At 40.4% G+C, this 21,503-nt stretch overlaps 1 protein-coding gene across 1 annotated transcript in view; it reads left to right on the forward strand.

Moving 5' to 3' along the window:
- The first annotated feature begins 706 nt into the window (after positions 1-706).
- LOC307270308 (uncharacterized protein) overlaps positions 707-21,503 on the forward strand; it is a 41,761-nt gene continuing 20,964 nt past the window's right edge. Inside the window, exons 1-4 of the mRNA XM_080054198.1 lie at positions 707-1,518; positions 8,811-8,843; positions 13,338-13,391; positions 15,724-17,634. Of these exons, the coding sequence (XP_079910324.1) occupies positions 903-1,518; positions 8,811-8,843; positions 13,338-13,391; positions 15,724-17,634 (2,614 nt within the window). The 5' untranslated portion in view covers positions 707-902. The remainder of the gene's footprint in view (positions 1,519-8,810; positions 8,844-13,337; positions 13,392-15,723; positions 17,635-21,503) is intronic.

Consider the following 21,503-nt stretch of genomic DNA (forward strand, 5'->3'; position numbering starts at 1 on the left):
AATAAGTTATATTTTTATAGCAATACTGTTACATTTTTTAATTTACAGATGCTTTGTTTACAAGACTTTGGGGTACTTCTACTTTTACTAACAATGCAAAAGTATTTCTGTTGTTTTGCCAAGTTTCCTGCAATAAAAGTAGTTTTTTTCACCATTTGTAATGCTTTTCTGAGGTCCATTAAGAACATTTTGATGCAAGTGTTTCTGTAGGCCTACTTTCGCTCAAGAGACATTTTGAATGCTAATTATTTCACTTGAACAGAGTATTTCTTCATAATGGCACAATTTATTTCACTAGGGATTTAAAATGAGGGATTTTGACTATCATGTTGACAAGTTTACTGCAGTAATTACATTGTTTTTATAGGCTAGCATATGTGTGTACGTCACAGGTAGACATTAACGTACTTCTAATCACTTTTCTTGTTCTTTGTGTAAAATGTTTTCCAGTCTTAGGGGTTGGCTAGAGATCCCAGGAGGAGTCAAGGCTAAAGAGTTAAATATATTACATAACTGTGTGCCCTGTTGGATAGCACACGAAGTCCTAAACTTTCTTTACAGGAGCCGAAGGTGTCAGTTTTTACTCCGCCCCTTTTTGTACGTAGACGCGCGCTAATTGGCCACACCTGACGTCACTCAACATGAAGCGGCATTTGATTGGTCAACCGACTTCCCTTCATGTCCAGCTCAACTTTACGGTGTCTCTTGTGAGACTCGGGTCCGACTCTGAAGGCTTGTCGTGTGGCGCACTTGTCCCAACTTCCTCCCGTTTCGTAAAGAAAACTGGAGAAGTTTGCTGCCTACAAGAGGTAACTGACACTTTTAAACTTTTTGTTCGTCATCAGAAGGTTTAAATTTGTTTGGGGGAAGTAAAGAACAAACAAAAAAGAAGAAAAAAAAACATGGCAGACAGTGTGGATCAAGTGTCTTCCAGCACTTCTCTATTCAGAGACGAGATGCACCACTACGAACCCGAATCAGAGCCCTCATCTCGGGGGGCCGATGACCCAGAGTTGGACCCCGAGCCCACAACACAACCAGACGTGTACGACTTGGGCGATATCGTGGATTTGGTCGGCGGGGCTAAGGAAACTTTGGAGCGGCACATAGCTGGAGACAGTGCGCCACGTGAAGCCACTCCGGAGCCCCTGGTTGAAACATTAACAGCAGAAGCGGTGGAGGAGGAAGAAGAGCCAGAGCAAGTCCATGACGACTACCCAGAAGAACCAATTCCTTCAATTCCAACCCCGGACTCAACCTCAATTCATGATTTTACTGCCCCCGAGAAATCTGTAACTCCAGAACCAGAAGAAGTACACGAAGAGGAAAAAGTCGTTGAAGTTGTCGCCCCTGTAGCTGAACCGGAAAGTATAACATTCGTCCCAGAGGCAGAACCAGAGATGGAACCTGTTACTCCCGAGAGCGACGCCCCTCCCGAGCCCCAGAAAGCAGCGCCATCCCCGGCCGTGGCAGCAGAGCAACCTGCGGTGAGAGAGGAACCACCAGCGCCAGCATCTTGTGAGTGTCTAAACCTAAAGGGAAAATCACCCTAAATCCGCCTGTTAGCCCAGATTTGACCATTTAAATAGATAAATAAGAATAATTGGCATCTTGTAGCGTTGTTGGATTTGATTTTATGTTTTTTAATTTGCCGTATTTCTCCATTTTTTTGACGTTGATGTGACGCGAAATCCTGACCGCACTCCTTGGTAGACAGGCGTCTAAACCTGGGGAAAATGCCCAAAAATCAGCCTGTTAGCTAACTTTGAACGATCTAACTTGATTAATACAAACGATTATCATCTTTTAGCGTTGTTACATTTGATTTAGCGTTTCTTATTTGACCGGATTTCTCTTTTTTTTTTACGGTGGTGATGAAATCCTAACCGCACTAACCGTAGGTAGATAGGCGGCTTCTAGCGCTACCTTTTTTAATACTGCTACCGTTATACCATTTAACCATCTTTATATCGGTACAACCAACTTTATGTCGGCGTGATAACATTTTAAATAACCATCTAAAACCTAAAATGTCGCTTAAAGTAAATGTGGGCCATTAAATAGCATCTTGTAGACATTATAAGTGCCCCGTCACGGTGATGGCTAGCCGGTTAGCTCGCTGGTGACGTGAGCGTAGGGTCTGTCAGACAGCATGAGGCGGACCCGCTGTTTTTCACTATTTCGTCTATTTTCCCTGTAAATATCACAATCACAGCTAGATTATCAACTTCCTTAATTATTTTAGCATCAGTCCGTGTATTTTAAAGTCAGTTAACGTGAATATATTTGCGCATTTCAGGCCGGTATTGATTTGGTTGTTGTGTCAGCGCCCATCTGTTCTGTGCTAACTATGCTAATGGTTCCATTTTCGGACAGTTTAATTTTTTTATTTTTATTATTACAAATAGACGAAATGTAAATATACAAAGACAAAATGGACTAAATCATTGTATTAGAGGCTATATTAGGTTTACAAATATGTATTTATTCTACAATTAGACAAACCAGGCCTGATGCTGTGTGGATTGTGGGTTACACCTGTTTTGCATGTATCAGGTACACGCTACATTTCATATGATGGTTTGATAACGGGACATTTACTCTATTTTATTATAGGCGTAGTAATGGTGGCAGTTTTATGAGATTAACTGCGTTGTGTTGTATGTGATATACAGTAGTAAATAAGGCGAGATAATGTCCGATATTGGAAACAAGGCCACGAGATTAAGTCACAACAAAGGAATCCGCTACTCTGTCCACTCCCTGTCTCTTCCAGACCACATCCATGCTTTTAAATATAGCTTTAAATGATGTTTATTCTGGCTCATGTTTTATATATTCTGGTGCGTGTCTGTATGGTGCATACCCCCCCTCCCTGTCCCCCAAACCAACACCCCAAACCCCCCCACAAGCGCTAGGCCTCAACCTGCTCACGCCCATACACTGGCGTTTATCTATCTATCTATCTATCTATCTATCTATCTATCTATCTATCTATCTATCTATCTATCTATCTATCTATCTAATCGTTTTACTGTTTTAGGCTACATGGATACAGTACAGTGACTATTCAAATAGCATATGAAATCAGTTAACCATGTCCTTTTTATAACTCCTGACCCCTTCAAACCTATATTTGTATCATGACTGTACATAGAATAGAATAGAATAGAGTTAACCATCGGAAGCACGAACACATGGGTCGAAAAGTGAGGTTATATTTTCTACAATCTTTGCAGTTCATTTAGTCATTCAGTATTCCAGGTATTTCTAGATTAACTTTCTAATGATCATATTACAATTCTAATTTAATTTTTTTTCCTGTTTAAGCACATACATTTGATCAAAACCGCAATGAGAGTTAAAGTAAAAAAATAAAATGACGGCTATGACTAATAAATAATCATAATAAGTTATAGGTGTATAAATGAAGGACACATTTCAACACTGGTGTTTATTTTGCACATTATTTTCCAGTGATAACCATCCGATGAAATGTGCAGTTATAATAAAATGATAACGATGGTGCTGTTTGTTAGCTAGGAGGTAAACAGGCCAGTCTTTACCCCCTCCGACCCCCCCCCCCCCCCCTCTCTCACCACACTCACACACACAGCACCACACCCTCCTTACCCCCAGCAGCAGCATCAGGGTGGGGCTACTCGGCCTCCACTGATGGAGACAGAGGAAAAAACGATGACCTAACCTTTCTTTTTTTTTATTAAGATAAGTACCGTCCCAGTTTTCTGTTTGATTCAGTTTATTTAAGAAGGGGGACAATGCACATTAATAAAACACATGATCACATATGGGTTAAAAATGCCAGAATTAACCAAAAGGCTATTTTTCATCTGTAGACCCCTGACATCAATGTTAAAAGAAAATACATTAATCATGATAAAAAAACAACAACATAAACAGGACGGTTTGATCCAGCTCCTCTTAACATATTTAATCACTCAGGTTCCAACATGTGAGTTTCGTTATTTTGGGTTAAGGGTTAAATGAAAGCTTGGTTTAAAGGGGCACTGTGTAATATGACATCATCAAGAAAGTTCTAGAATGCAACGCTCCCTGGGTAACCCCACCCCTTTAGAATAATAACAGAAGCTACAGTGGCCTTCAAGAACAATTCTAAATTCTAAACAATGCACCTGATAACATTCCAAAAACATGGATGCCTCCATAAGACTTGCCCGCTCAATGTACAAAATGTAATATTCATATTTGTAATTCTCCGCTCAGGAGGATAATTCAGATTATTGGCAGAGGTGATTTTACACCAATGAGGACATATTTATGAATGAGGATATTGATTTTAGCTAATAAATTACTTAAAAATGTTACACAGTGTCCCTTTAAGGCTACTCTGATTGAATATATTATACAGCTCTGGAAAAAAATTGAGAACACTCCAAATGTTCAGTGTCTCTAGTTTTGAGGCATATGTTTGAGTAGAATGAACATTTTGATTTTATAATATTTAAAGTACTGACAACATTTCTACCAAATTCACAATTCAATATATTGTCATTTAGAGCATTTTCAATAAGTAATGTAGAGATGAAGATTGAAGAAAAAATCCAGACTGGTCTCTTGTTTTCTTTTTTTCCGGGGCTGCATTTCTCTCTCTTTAAATCTATAACTGGAGGGGGTGTGAATATCATCTTGCCTTACGATACAATTTATTGACTATGCACCGTAAATTACTCCAACGCAAATTGATTCTCGAAGCATCCTGAATGTTCTAGCCTATATTACTGCACAGTTCAAATTAGAGAGACAGAGACCAAGGTTGCGTTCCGAATCGCATACTTTCTACTATATAGTATGTAGAAAAAAGATTTAGGATGTCCCGATTCTTGTGGCCAGATTTAGGATGGTTAGAAGTACCCGGATGTCCTACTTCATGCGGCCAAGATTGTTAGTGTTGAAAAGTGCATCCTATTTGGGCGATTCTGACCCGCAATCCAGTGCGCACGTGAAGTGACGTCACATCGACGAAGCCTCCATATGAAAACAAACGGGGATGCGACGGATATAAAAGCAAGAGGCAAGATCAAGGCGCAATGTTATGATGAAATAAGAGAGTAAAGTATGTCCCAATAGTATGCCTACTGCATCCTAACTAGATTCTTTTTATCGTCGGATGTAGTATGTAGAATAGAAAAAAGAAAGAGGAGGCGATTCGGAACGCAACCCAAGTAATTTGAATGGTTTTCATGGGTAAAAACAGACGTGCAACAGTAATAGTCCATCGAAAGCTAATGGCTAACACAAAAGCAGTTGGTTAGGGGTGTGTGAGCGCGGTATTTTATCAGCACAAGTTTAGACAGAAGCAGGCAAATTGTCCGCTTTCCAAATACCAGGTGTCTTTTAGCATTCTTGGCAATAAACTTAATTATGCTTTTGCCTCGTATAGAATATGTTAATGGTCATATTTCGCAGCTTTCTCAACCAAATTATGAGTCGATTGATGGCGGAAATTGTCGGCAGAGAACTGATAATGAGACTAAATTGTTAGTTACAGCGTTAGTGGGAATACTTTTGCAATTGTTACAAGAAATTTGGATTCGTATCGTCACGTTTTAAAGTCAGTTTTGTCTTGTGTGACTGTCAGACGAGTGAGTTGTCCGTCGCTGGCTCACATCGAGTGTTTTTGTGGGTCACCTACATCCGTCAGTGTGTGTTTGTGTAGAGCGCTGTTGATGTATTCAGGTGGATTACACAGGCGCACACACACACGCACACGCACACACACACACACACACACACACACACACACACACACACACACACACACACACACAGATACACACACAGTCAGACACACACACACACACACACAGCAGTCACACAGGCTTAAAGCTCACTGTTGTTTTTGTTTTTGAGCTGGGTATCCTGGTGAGGGCTGGATTTTAATAGGGTTAAATCCACACACATGTTGGTACGGCTATACTTGTGAGGACACTCATTGACATAATGCATTCCCTAGCCCCTAACCCTAACCATCTAAACTAAATGCCTAACTCCAACCCTTACACTAACCCTAACATAAACCTAATTCATACCTGAACCTTAAAACCTAGTGTTACTGTTAACCCTCAAACAGCCTTTTAAAGGCCTGTCCCAAAGTGACAACCATCCAAAATGTCATCCCTCTCCAAAAATGTCCACACACACACACACGCACACACGCACACACACACAGACACACACACACACACACACACACACACACACACACACACACACACACACACACACACACACACACACACACACCCCTCCATCACTCTTCTATCACAGCAGCTGGCGCTAAACTGCTAAATATGATGAGAATGAACAACCACATGTTATTCTGGTTTTAATCCGTCGCTGGGATAAACAGAGAAACTGATATGTAGCCGCGGGGGATTGTCCTGATCAGATCGGAAAGTAAAATGTGCCAAATATTTATTGTTCTTTATAAGGCAAAAGCTGAATCTTAAACTACTGGTTTTGACTTTTTTAAATTTAAATAAATGACACAAATATTTGCTTCTGGGGCGCCCTTAGCTCAGTTGGTAGGGCGTCCCCCCCCCCCCTTTGGGCCTCGGCCAGCAGCGGACCCGGGTTCGATTCCAGCCTCTGCATGTCACTCCCCTCTCTGCCCCATTTCAACTCTGTCTCTACACTATCAATAAAGCATAAAAATGCAAAAAAAATAAAAATAAAAAATACTTCTATGCTTCTACTTTTCTATAAAATCTGGAGAAATACATATTTATTTAGATTTTAATAAAAAATAAACAATTGTTTAAACTAAAGGCAAATGTTAAGCAGAAAATAAAACGTCAACGAGGTGTCATGTAGGTCCCTTCAGTACTGTTATATAGTCCAGGAAAGGCTGACATATCTGTTTAAACTTCTCTGAGGTGTCATGTAGGTCCCTTCAGTACTGTTATATAGTCCAGGAAAGGCTGACATATCTGTTTAAACTTCTCTGCTTTCCCTGAAATCTCATAATGAATTTTGTCCACATATAGTTAAATGTATTTTTTGAAGCAGAGTTACATAACTGTTGGTTTTGCAGACAGCAGACTGCAGCGGAGACTGAACATCCTGTTGTCTGTCATTAAACTAAACAAAGGAACCGGCGCTGTTTCGGCTTTGCTTAAATTTGATCCTGTTTACTGACGATAGACGGGGATCGAAAAGCGTCTGGAAAATTAGGAAAATGTTTGATTCTAAATATATATTATTTTTATTTTTTTTCAAAGTTTGAAATCTGAGAAACAATACTGGAGAATGCTGGATTTTCTCTATATTGACCAGACTTATTTAGGGGCCGTCTATAAAATACTATAGTAAATAGTTTTTCCAATAGCTTTATTAGGTCGTTGTCGATGTATGTTTATGTTTTATCCCCCATATTTACAGTATATATATATATTTAAAACTTTACCTCCTTGGAAAAAAAAAAGAAAATTATTTTTAATTATATTCTTTAAGAGCTGTATGGACCCTGCATAGAGGAGAGTCATATACAGAGCGAGTGGTACATTGAGTTCTTTACGTTGCCAGAAGGCAGCAGGTGACGTGGTGGGCTGTAGTCGTATATCACTGTCGATACTTATAGCTCAAGGAGACGGATCGCCAGGCATGACACACCGGGTCGGTCGGGTACATTCTACAGATGCAAAGAAACCACTTTTTCTACAGTTCCCATCTGTATTTTCCCCCAATATTTCAATCGGGGGGCACAAAACATCTTAAGAGTACCTCCTAACCTGCTGATCTAGAAGAAACTATTAAAAATAATAATAATAATAATAAATAAAGTTACATTAGAAATAAGGGCATGAAAAATCCAATAGATAAATGAAACAAAAAAAGAAATAAGGGCAAGTCACCCCGAATTTTAGGATTTTATATATATATATTTTTTTTTAAGATATTTTTTGGGGCATCTTTATGCTTTATTGATAGTGTAGAGACAGAGTTGAAATGGGGCAGAGAGGGGAGTGACATGCAGAGAACGACCGCGGGCTGGAATCGAACCCGGGTCCGCTGCTGGCCGAGGCCCATGGGGGGGAGGAGGGGGGCCTACTAACTGAGCTAAGGGCGCCCCTGAATTTTAGGACTTTTTCTTGTGTTCCCATCTGTATTTTTCCCCCAATATTTCAATTAGTGGCCATATTTAAAAAAACACCTTCAGGCTAAGAGTAGCTCATAACTTGCTGATTTAGAAGAAACTCTTAAAATAGGGCATGTGTCTCCGTATTTTAGGACTCCTACATTCTGTATTGTTCCGGATATTCCGATCAGATCTCTTGGAAAAGAAAATGGTTTATAGAGTACGACTAAACCCATTTTTCTACTTAAAGGTGGATTCAGTGATTCTTGAGACTACTTATCCAATGCTAATCAACTTTGTGTCAACTCATTTGGCGACGGCTTGAATGTAACCGATATTAATTTATATGAAAAAGTTACACACGATAGCTTCAATGTTAAATTAGGGGTGGTAGTGGCGAAGTGGGCAGGGAGGTCGCCTCTGGAGTGCAGGGTCGGAGGTTCGATCCCCCGTCTACCCGCCACATGTCGAAGTGTCCTTGGGCAAGACATTGAACCCCGAATTGCTCCCGAGAGTTAGCTTGCACCCTGCGTGGTAGCTGCTGCTGTTATCGGTGTATGAATGTGTGTGTGATTGGGTGAATGTGTACAAAACAATGTAAAGCGCTTTGAGTCTGTGAAAAACCAGATAAAAGAGCTTTATAAGTGGAGTCCATTTGTTAAATAAACATGTCATTGGTTCAATCCTACAGGTCTTCTTCATGGCTGGAGCCTTAACAGCAGAGGTAACATTAAAATAATAACGGGCCTAATATGACAAATCATTTTGGCCAAATCAAATTCACATTATTAGATCAAAAACATATTTTTTAAGCCAATAAACTAAGAAATCAACTCAAAATGCTTTTGTTTTGATGCAGATTTGTGCCTGATTGTTTACATGACTAAACCTCTAATCATTTATCAAAGCAGCAAATATCCTTGATTATGTTAAACCTTTATCATAACCTAATGAGTTCATCGTGCTTCATATTCTCTTAATGTTGATGCTGTGTTTATCTGAAGCCTTTAGGCCACATGTCTAATATGCAACTTTATATATATTTTTTTATATGCAGAAAAGATGTACTATATAGCCACATTTTCCCAGAATGCAATGGGGAAATTGAAACGGGAATTGTGGTGTCGATAAAATGCTGGATTTGTCTTGTTTTGTAGCCGACATTAGCGCTGAATGGTTTGGGTAAAATACCTTTTTTTTGTGATTTGAGGGAGAAATGAGAATCGGAATGCCTTTTATTGTCAATATACACATTGTTAACCTCATAGCATAATTGCCTAAATCATATTTACTCTATTCTACATCTACTTCTACTCTACTCTACATCTACTTTTCGTTAGCCTAATAGGATAATTGCCTTAGTCATAGTTTAAGGGTTATAGAGTAGGGTAAAGTAGATGTAGAGTAAATATGATTTAAACCTGCATTGTGTAGAATTTTGGGTTTTATTTCCTAGCAGATTTTGGAGAAAATAATTATAATATCCTTAAGTACGTTTAATTTGGTGCATAATAGCTGAATTTTTTTTAGAATTATTATTTTTTCCCTTACAAAGGGTCTCATATATGTCCATATTTCTCCATACTTTGGACCAAGGCCTTGTCACCGCCATTTTGGAAGTGTCATAGTTGGAATGTCATCAGGTGCATTGTTTAAAATTTAGTTCTTGTCCTTGATGGCCACTGTAGCTTCTGTCGTTATTCAAAAGGGGTGGGGTTACCCAGGGAGCGTTGCATTCTAGAACTTTCTAGAATTTACTTGATGATGTCATATTACACACTGCACCTTTAAGTAATTATGCTATGAGGGTAACAACATGTAAATGAGATTAAAAGCAGCTCCCACTCAGTGCAGACTCGTATGTAATTGAGTCGAAGTTGTTACTAGTGGGAGTTTCGAGAACAATAGTCCCTTTTGTTCATTCCTTATTTAGTGTCCTGCCACATTAAGTGTTTTAAATGCACCAGTATTTAGTTGCTCTTGTAAAAAGAACCAGTAACAAGAATGTTTTTCAGCGCTGTTGTTAATGTGATTCAGCATCATTTGCCTTTTACAAGCGTTTTGGTTCGACTAACACACACACACACACACAGGCTGAGAGACTGAGCTGACTCAATTTTCGTTTTGGCAACATCACCGGAGTCACGATGTCTTAATGCGTTTTAAAAGTATTTGAACAACACTCTGACATAGAGGTGAAGGTTTCTCCCTTCGATTCAAATTTATGAAGTTGTTGTTTAAAAAAAAACAGTTTTTATGTACAAAGATGGCTTTAAACCTGCAGTGTGTAGAATTTTGGGTTTTATTTCCTAGCAGACTTTGTAGAAAATAATTATAATATCCATAAGTATGTTTAATTTAGTGCATAATAGCTGAACATTTTTAGATTTATTATTTTTCCCCTTAGAAAGGGTCTCATATATGTCCATATTTCTCCATACCTTGGACCAAGGCATGGGCGCCGCCATGTTGGAAGCATCATAGTTGGAATGTCATCAGGTGCATTGTTTATAATTTAGAATAGTTCTTGTCCTTGAAGGCCACTGTAACTTCTGTTATTATTCAAAAGGGGTGGGGTTACCCAGGGAGCGTTGCATTCTAGAACTTTCTAGACTTTTCTAGAACTTTCTTCATGATGTCATATTACACTCTGCACCTTTTTAAAGGGGCACTGTGTAATATGACATCATCGAGATGTTTTTAAGCTGGAAAGCCATTGGGTGGAGACAGTCGTGTACTGTACATTCAAGACAAAACGTTTGAGAATAAATGCTTTTGGGAAATAGATGATCATTGGTTTCAATATCCTTACAAACCGAACCCATGAAATATGACCACTTCCTTATCTGAGGCGACGTGTGTGTGTGTGTGTGTGTGTGTGTGTGTGTGTGTGTGCGTGTGCGTGTGCGCGTGTGCGTGTGCGTGTGCGTGTGCGTGTGTGTGTGTGTGTGTGTGTGTGTGTGTGTGTGTGTGTGTGTGTGTGTGTGTGTGTGTGTGTGTGTGTGTGTGTGTGTGTGTGTGTGTGTGTGTGTGTGTGTGTGTGTGTGTGTGTGTGTGTGTGTGTGTGTGTGTGTGTGTGTGTGTTCCCACTTCCTCTTTGTTGTCAAGTTTCAGAATCTTTATCTTTAGAATCTACAACACGAAACCTTCAGCCTTTGACAAATACCTCGGAGAACATGTTGCGTGAGCTATTCATACATGGACAGTATCTCTTTCCTCTCTTGACTGACGTGTAGCGCAGAGAGAGATTTCATTCCTGCCCTCAGTGCCACACAAACTGGTTCCCTTAGTTTCTGGAGACAAGTATTTTAAAAACTGGGTTAAAAATACCCCTGGAGGCTCCCATGTGTCCCCCTTTTGGTTTCCCTTAACTTCAGTGCAGCTGTGTGATTAAGGAACGCTTTCGCCACCCACTGCAATGTTAAATGTGGAGTCTGCGGTTTTGGAGAATGCTTGTAGTCGAAATTGCTTCTTGTCAAAATCGGTGGATATCTCCTGAAGTATTCTACCTGTCCGTACTCTGTGTGCACTGAAGGAAAAATTGTGTGTACTGTTAATACACAGCCTAGGCTCTGTAAAAGGGCATGTTACTAGCTATGTGGGCCCCCTTTGTTGGACAGGTAGCTTGAGGAGATATGCACTTATTTTTTTTCGATTGATTTATATTTATTTCGTCCATGGATGTCTTCCAACAAAACTCATTTCAACATTCTCACATGTACAATCCATAAAACCGTGACGAAAAGGAGGCAGGGTGAAGAGTATCTTATATTTCCTGCCCCCTCAAAAAAAAAAAAAAAAAACACTACATATACATTTTTTTGACAACAAGCGTTCTCCAGAATCACTGGATACACCTGATACACCTTTTTAACATAGTTCTGTTGTGCAGTTGTAAATGCTGCATTATATATTCTGGTTTGGTTCAAAACGACTGTCTGGGACCGTTTCCAAGAGAACCTTAGTGCGATTCTAGTGAGAACATGATCCGTTGCAGTGAGAACTTGATCCGACCCACTTTCAGGAGGTGAAGCAAAAGGCGTTGTGTTATGAGCTGCCTGCGCGGGCATTTGTTGACACTATTTAAAGGAATACTTCACCCATACGGAACCGGCGTTCTTCTATCATTATAAAATCGCTATTATAATATAATGAATGAGGTTTTTTGTCCCTTGACCCAGCTGTCCTGTTCATCCTAACCCTACATTTTCCCATGTGTGACGTCACACATGGGAAAATGTAGGGTTAGACAGTGAGACCATAACACACTCTTTCTGCCTTTTCTCAGGCTAGGATGAACTGATTTCTAAAATGTTTGAGATCCTATGTAGTATAAATGTGCAGAGTTCAATACATATTCATATTTCCACCGGTGAAGTAGGTCTTTAAAAATAATTTACAAATACCTCTCGCATTACATTCTTATACAATATATTTCGTCATTATATTGCTCCTTGAACTTGACCCTCTTGCTTATATATCCGTTCCATATAAATTGCGACCGAGTGTATAGGGCATCCTGGTATTTTTCGGCAAACATTCACAACATGACTTTGTACATCCTAAATATTAGGGAAGTATGTGAATTAGAACACAGCCTGTCAAACCCTGCTTAGAAGTTGCATGTCCATTTCCTGTTCACATTTTTCTAACGCTAAATGTCTGGCCAATCAGAACGACTTCTGCCTTGACATTTCTGACACTGCTCCTTCATACACGCCCCTCTGCTACATTCCTGTCTTGTACCAAAACGAACTAGACTTAATAGAAAACCAACCAAAATCATACAATTTCACTTCAAAGAAATGTATGAATTGGTGGACAACTAAAACTTTATGCCTGTTTGTGTTTTGCCCTGACAACATTTCGCTGAAAAAAAATACAAACAATGACAAAATAAAACTCAACTGAACTGAGACCTGCTACATCTTAAAACTCTAAATTAATCCTGGAGACATTTCTATCTTTACTTTCCTTGATCTTTCTCTTCTGAGCTTTCTTACTGACTGAAACTGAAACTGAATGCAGTGAAATGAGGGGAGGAGCTCAATCCCAACACTGAACACTAATCAACACAAAAAGTAACACTTAGGGAGTTGAAATCAACACTCCAGTTCTTGCTGTGTATCTTTGCTTTCCTTGGTCTTGCTCCTCTGGGCTTCCTTACTGACTCAATGCTCTTTTTCTACTTTCTGCTTTTCTCCTGTTTCTTCCACAGATGAACCTTCTCCTTCTAAAGCTCAACTTCATCCTCTGATGCAATTCCCTACAGGCAAGTTCTCTCTGCTCGCTGTGTTTCCCCTTTAACCCTTTCACTACTTTTATTTCACTTAGCGTCAAAATAATCCTTTTGCATGTTAGACGCTGTTTTTTTTTCTTCAAATTTCACCTTTAGCGTTAACATAAGATGCTTGTGGATTTGTATTGAAACACTTAGAGGTGGAGTAAGTGATTTTGGAGAACGCTTGTTGTCAAAATACATTTTTAGTATGACAGGTAGCATGATCTGTTACCTGTCCGTACTGTGTATGCGCCTAAAATAAATCCAGTGTTAATACACAGCCTAGGCTCTGTAATCGGGCACGCTGCTAGCTACAGTGGGCCTCCTTTGTTTACATATGATTTGTTTAAGGAAGAGTTTACAGAGCCTAAGCTGTTTATTGACACGTTTTTTTTCAGCACGCAGGTAGCGGATCATGAGGAGATATTTACTGATTTTTTTAATTTATTTATTTTTGAAAGATATTTTTGGCATTTTTATGCTTTACTGATAGTGTAGAGACAGAGTTGAAATGGGGCAAAGAGGGGAGTGACATGCAGAGAACGACCGCGGGCTGGAATCGAACCCGGGTCCGCTGCTGGCCGAGGCCCATGGGGGGGGGACGCCCAACCAACTGAGCTAAGGGCGCCCCCATATTTACTGATTTTGACAAATTGTGATTTTAAAACGATAATTCTCCAGAATCGCTGACTCCACCTTTTTTAATTAATCTTTAGCCGTTTGACTTTGCTTGTATTCGTGTTGCATTGTGATTGATATGAACTTATACCAAGTAGTTCTAGAGGAATAATGGTTCTCCTCAGCGACACATATATGAAATACAGTTGGCGTTTTTTTCAGAATATTTTTCAGAAGTTCTTTGAGAGGAATCATTATGTAACTAACATTTATTAACAGTTTGAGTTTGTGAGACACTTTGGGCATGATTTATTAAGCACCAGACCTGGGGCGAAACAATATTTTTTCCACCATGAATCAAACCAAAGTGGTTTACAGAGACCCGAGACAAATGCTGCCAAATCTGTGGAACTGTGGACAATAGTTTATTCTCTGTATTTATTATAGTACTGTTTGAGGGGAACATAGTCAAGGATTATAGCTATACATTTAAGAAGAGTAGGCTTACAAGAGATCACTTATGGTCCGATTAGTCTTTTCGCAGCACTCAAAAGATAGTTCTAGTTATTTTTATAGGGTTGTGCCTGATTGATACTCAGTAGCTGGATTTCTTTAGAACTGGACTGGAGTGGGGTTTCACATCACTTGTAAGTCGATTTAGGATAAGAAGCAACTGAATAGAAGTCCCAGTTTAACCAAAGAAAGAAACTATTGAGATTTAGTGTTTGTGTTTTAAAGCGGATGACGGCCACCTCCCCTGAAACTAAGAATCTTCCCTAACATCTTCATGTAATGTATGGAGACTGTCTTCCTGGAAGGCATTTTCAAAAAGCATGAAGGCTAAAACGCAGAGATTATACTAGGCAAGGCAAGTTTATTTCTATAGCACAATTCAGACACAAGGCCATTCAAAGTGCTTTACAGGGGCAAGATTAAAATACATAATACACAGTAGAAAAGCGAATGAATAGAAATAAAACATTTAAAAGCTAATGAATAGAAATAGAACAGTTAAATAAAATAAAAATTCCAGGTTAAAATGGAAACAGAAGAAGTTTACTACTACTAAGTTTGTGTTCAAGTTGGGCAGGTTGTGACTAATGTCACAGCCCGGCTCAAGGGAATGACAATGAGGAAACCACACAAGAGATTAAGTTTAACCAAATAATAATTTATTTAAACAAAGTTTAAAGTAAGCTAATAAGTGGTGCGTGAATGTCAGTAATGGGGCGGTGTCTGTGTGAGTGAGTGAAGAGTTTAATGTATGTGCAAAGCAACACTAAATAAACAAAACAAAACCAAACCATACATCAAGGAAGGGAGGACCCAAGTGGCTGATTCCTGCAGCTTATATAGCTGAGGCGATCAGCCAGCATGGGTGTTTGTAATTAGCGATCATCTCCTGGAAGCAGGAGCTGTCACACTCCCCTCCATAGAAACGAGGTTCACCACGTAACCTGCAAAAGATGGCAGTGCAGTGATTGTTAGACTCGGTATTAGTTTTAAATCTCAAGTAATTTCTCAAACTCAATGTACCAGCCACAGTCAACCTTTTAGCAGCATTTGTCTGGTCTTCATCTCTGAGTCTCAAATTTTCACTAATAGCCCCCCGTCCCCGCCCCAGGTTTGGTCGGCAGTGTAAGGAATGGAGTATGTATTTGATATGTGCTGTATTGCATTCTCCCTCCTCCCTTCTCTACTCAAGCACTTGGGCAGAAGGGTGATTCCCCTGCTCCCATCTCTCCTCTGTCCCCTCTTCACTCCCCCGATTCTCTGGAGGAGCTTTCTCTGACCGAATCTCCCAACCAGCCCCCGCCTTCGGGATACGCTGCCTCCTTTGGCTCTACCGCTAAACCCCCCACTACTCAGTCCAGCGACATGCCTTGGGTGGGTGAAGAGACCCGTGGTAAGAACAAGGAGGACCTTCTAGACCCGATAGCTGGTCCTTACTTGAGTTTAGGTAAAGATCCAGGGCCTCTTCATAATCCGTGCGAAGACAGCGGAGTGTCCTTCTCGCCCGAGGAGAAGCTAAGTAGCGCAGACAGGTCCCCGAACCCCCAGATGAAGGTCCCCCAGTCTGACCTTGCCTCCTCTAACCCAACAGAGCACTGGGATTCACCTTTCCTCACATCTCAAGACAACTCCAAGGTCTCCATGGATCCCTATTCCAACAAGGACACCACCGCCGCCGCTCCCGTTACTAGCGCGTCCAAGTACGAGCCGGATCTACACGGCAACCAATCGGACGAGGATGACGACCTGATGTACGAAGTGAAGAAGAATAACAACCCCTTCGATGGCTACTCCCCACTGGCCGACAGCGGCTACTCCCATTTCGGAGACTCCAAGACCGAAACCAAAATGTCCGAGAGTCCAACTCCGGATCTGGTGCAATACGGCCACACCGGAGAATCCCTGGATGCGCCACTTGCACCGATGTCCCTCTTAGACGACGGCAAGAAAACGTTTGAGACGAGCAAGATGGCGGCCGATTCCTTCATGCAGTCGGTGAATCAGTTCTCACCTGGTCTGAAAGTTGATGATGACGAAGATGATGAAGAAGAGGAGGATACTGCTTTGCCACCATCGCTTCCAGATATCCTGAAGTCTTCTCCGCTCAACCCAGAAAAGTTGGACTCTGGCTCTTCGGAGGGAAGCCCAGAGCAAAGTCCCATTCTCGAGCGTAGGATGATGGAGTCGCCAAACCCGCCGATAAATCTGTCCGCGAACAACCCGTTTGCTTTTGACGCTAAAGTGTCTCTGCTCAAGGAGATGACCGAGCAGCTGGAAGTGAAATCCACCGACAAAGTTAAAGTTGAAGACGACGACGATAGCTTTGGAGCGTTCAATCTCAAAACAAAAGTTGAAGAAGACTTGAAGAGTTTCGGTGCCTTCGATCTGGTCAAAGAGGCAGAAGAAACCACCAGCCCCATCTCCAAGGTCAAAGCAGAGGAACCCGTCAAGATCGAGCAGAAAGATTGGTTCTCAAGCCACGATTCTCCCACAATGACCAAAAAGTTTGAGCCGCTCGACTTCGAGAGCAAAAAGGGCCTCGCTGACGACTCTGATTCGGAGTCGCCCACAGCAGATTCCTTGTCTCCGGTCCTGGAAGCGATGGCTAAAAACCCCGCCATCTTCCAAATGGAAACCGAAAAAGACCTACCGCTGGACGGCGAAGAGCCAGAGGCCGGCGAGGAGGTCTCTGAGCATGAGGTGTCCTCCGAGGAATTTGAGTTCATTGAGCGACCACCCAGAGGAGTTATCGACGAGTTCCTTGAAGCTCTTGATACGTCCAAGTTTGCCTCTTCCAAGCCCCCTGAGATCCCCATGGACGAAGATCTAAGCTTCTTGAAAGATGCGATTTCTGCTAAACAATCCCCTTCCTTCGATTCTGAAGATGATGCCCCAAGTCAAAGCTCTTACCGCATCCTGACCCAGGCGTCCCCCCAGAAGAGCAAGGCCGAGCTGGAGAAACTAGACATCCAGCAGCCCTCCCCACCGTCCCAAGCCCCACTCACTCACTCCCCTGTCCGCAAGCCAGAGGAGGCGCCCGCTAAGAAGGCCGCTACGGAGGGCGGGAAACTGTTTAAGATGCCAAACGTGAACATAAGTGCAGGTAAAATAACCAAAATCCTGGCATGGATAATATATATACCATCCCTCCCTCCCCAAAACATCCTCCATGTTCACCCACCGGCATCATTTTCATCCTCACTCTTTCGTTCTCTTCAGTTATTTTCTCCCCCAAAAAAACAAGCCAACCGACCCAGACGCCAGTATTTACTTTATACTTTCGACCCCATCACCTTCTCCTCTTCCTTTCTTGCATCGTCCCTTTCTTTGCATTTTCTTTTGGATTTTAAACCCTTTTGCATTTTCTTTTGTGCGTTTGACTTTATTTTTGCTTTAGCTGCATTTTGTTCATCTCTGTCTCATTAGAATAACATCATTCCTGTGTTAACTGATCATTTCAATTCATTTGTCTGTTGGATTTTAACGTTTTAAGATGTGGTAAGTAGTAGACTGTGGTTTATTTTTTGCTCTGTAATGTTGTGCCTTAAAATCTAGACACTACAGTTGAATAGGGAAACATTTTTGACTTATAGATATCATCATGAAACTTTGCCAGTTGATTACTGACATTTAAATCAATTATTTTTTTGTGAGATTTTTGGTTGAGAGTCTTGGAAAATAAACGATTCTAAGATAATGTCCGTTAAAGATTTGTTGTATAGGAGAAACAAACGGATGCAAACAGACAAGGTTTAGTCAAATAAACACCTGAATGTACATGTTGGACCTTTTGATTTAATACAAGTATGAAAAAAGATTCTAAATTGACAAGTGCTTGAAAAAACTGTTTTTTTCCTGCAGTGACACGCCTTTAAAAAAGAAAAACAAATACCTGAACAGTAATGCACGATAAGCAGAAATGAGAAATCACGTGGCGCTGACGAATTCAAACCTGCATTCCAAGCTTAACCACAAACACTCAACTACAGCCGTTGTCATTTGCCTCTGGAGCAGTTTTCACTGTCGAATTAGATTACCTTTCCATCTGGTTTTAGCTTCTCTCTTGCTCTGGAAATAACTTGAGCTGCCAATCTGAAACCCGACCCCACCTTACATCCCCCGACACCCACAGTAGCACACAGAGCAGCGAACAGCCACACCCAGTAACTGCCAGAATAGGCTGCCACCGACCCGTATGATTTATTATGTACACTCTATCTCACACCCTGAAAAATTCCTGGTTGCATCACATATTTTATGTGCCCGAGGATAAATGCTGAAAATCATTTTAGTGATCAGAGCTGTGCCAAATAGCTTTTAAGAGGGTGTTGAACGTTCAATCCACCAATCAGTATTTAGTTTTTACATAAGCAAGTTATAGAGCCAACATTTATATGGAAAGTTACTGCAAGTTTTAGCTTATGGTAAGGAGGTTAAAAGTTTAATTGTCATGTGTTCAACAATTATAATAGCAGTCGTTGGCAATTAAATGATTCGTTTTCTGTTTTAAACCGTGCAAATAGTGCATTCAAAATAAACAAATGTATATAAAATATAGTGGAGTGCTGAGGAATGTAAAATGCAATATGCAGCACAGATGTGAACTGAAGTACAACTAGTTTATACAAGTAGAATTTGCTCTGTCAAGAAAGCCAACATTTTAGAATTGATAAATGTGTTATTTTTAATTGATCAAAAGGTGCAAATATCTTGTTTCTCCAGTGTGAGGACAATTTTTTTTTTTATCAATTCACTGTGAACTGAATAGCTTGAATTTAATGTGTCTGGCTGCTATGATGTCACCATAGTACCAAAGCATACTGTATATGCTCTCTGACTGCTGCTATCTCTGTCCGGCATAAACCCCGCCTACCAAGTAAGGGTGAACTATTGCCATGTAGTTGAAATGCAAGACAGATATAGGGTTACAGTTCCGTATTAAACCCTGCCGAACTGTGCTGTGCTTCTCAATGAAAACGAGACTTAAGTTAAGCGTGCACGACTCAGTTTTATTCAATTCATTTGATGTCACACTAGTATTATGTAGGGGTTAGACAGTGAGACAATAAAACACTCGTTCTGCCTTTTCTCAGGCTAGGATGAACCGATTTCTAAAATGTTTGCACATTTATACTTCATAGGATCTCAGAGTTCAATACACCTTCATATTCCCACCGGTGAAGTAGGTCATTTACTTAAACGTGCATGACTCAGTTTTATTCAATCCTATCTATTCACACACTCATTTACAGACGTCTAATCTCTAACTACATCAGTGAGACTTTGCTCTTTTGGGACGCGCAGATTTAACTATCCCTGTGTTCCAATCCCCATACTTCCATACTATTCAGTATGCCAGAAAAAGATCTAGGATGTCCCAATACATGCACGTTAATTGTAGTATGCTGAAAATACATAAATGCCCCTAACTAACTCCGACAGCATTTTGGAGTATTCGTCTTTGTTCTTGACATTTCTCGACATAATAAAAATAAATATTCCTTATCTGATTTTTTTTTTCCTTCTTTTTTCTCTCTCTCCTGTGGCCCTAAAACTCTTCTGAACTTAAGTATGTAATGTAGTTAAAAGATCAAGTATGTGATTTGGAATGCAGGGACAGTGTGTAGACGTTCGTTTAGTCTCTAAATCCAATTATTTTGCTAGTTTGGCTAATTCTGCCATTTTTAACCCATTTATAACCATGGCCTGTGTGTGTATGTTTGGAGGGATGTCCCATTAATTAAAGCCCCCCCCTCCCTGCTCTACCTCCCTGCAATACTCCAAAATGCTATTGGAGTTAGTGGGGCATTTTTGTATTTTCAGCATACTACAATTGATGTGCATGTATTGGGACATCATAAATCTTTTTCTGGCATACTAAATAGTAGGGAAGTATGGGGATTGGAACGCAGGGTGTGTGTATGTTTGGAGGGATGTCCCGTTAATTAAAGCCCCCCCCCCCCTTCTCCCGCTCCCTCCCTGCATTGCGACACTGGCACACCCACAAAGGGATCTCTCTCCGACCCAGAAACCACTCAGCAAATCTTCCACATTATGCAACTTGAGGTGCAGCGAGCTCTTCGATCGGAGCACACAAGCCCCCCCCCCCCCCCCTCCACCCCCATCTCACACTGAGACAATTTGTTCATGCATTTTCTTTAGTTTAATTCACTCCTTTTAAAATGCCAGAAAAGAGTAAAAGGGAGATTTAGTTTGAAGCAGAGTCCTTTATTGGTATTGTACAGTGTGTAACTACATTTTAGCAGCATCCAAGTATACACACAAACACAAAATATATAGAAATAGTAAAAAAAAAATTGTGCTGATGATACAGGCAAGAACATAGTAGAACATCTTTTAGGATAACAAGGAAATAATCAAAATAGGTTAGTTGATTGTCTTATTGACAAAGTGACAGACGCTTTCAGACGCGTTGCATGTTTGTATTGGCCCTAAGCAACTACAGACATATAAATAGGTAAAGTATTTAAGTTTATATTGTTTTATACTGTAGTTTTCATTGGTTAACATTGCAGTTAGAAATATAACCATTGTACTGACCAGACAGCTCACTGATTTTTGAGTCCAGAATAGGACAAAATGAATCTGTACATTTTTTAACATAACTAATAACTAATTTGGTTTAGGTGAATTGTCTTTAATATTAGAAATAATCATCTTTAGTAACCCAAAATTATATTCACAATCTAACTACAATTTAATCAACATTTTTACTTGTATAAATTTATGAATGATTTATTTTGTATGGATTTCTTATTGATTGCTCTGCTGCAGCCCTGAACCCCCGGGGATCAATAGATAGCCAGTTCCCTTTGTCCAGCCACCACGCCCCAAAGAAAAATATCTGCCAGGAGTCACTCCTTAGTTTGTTATTTAAATGAGCGTTTAGCAATAGGAGTGTTATCTAGAGATGGGACTGATAGAATTTCACTATCTGGTCGTCACTGACAT

The sequence above is a fragment of the Ammodytes marinus genome (assembly GCF_949987685.1).
Source record: "Ammodytes marinus genome assembly, contig: scaffold_57, whole genome shotgun sequence".
Taxonomy (NCBI): domain Eukaryota; kingdom Metazoa; phylum Chordata; class Actinopteri; order Uranoscopiformes; family Ammodytidae; genus Ammodytes; species Ammodytes marinus.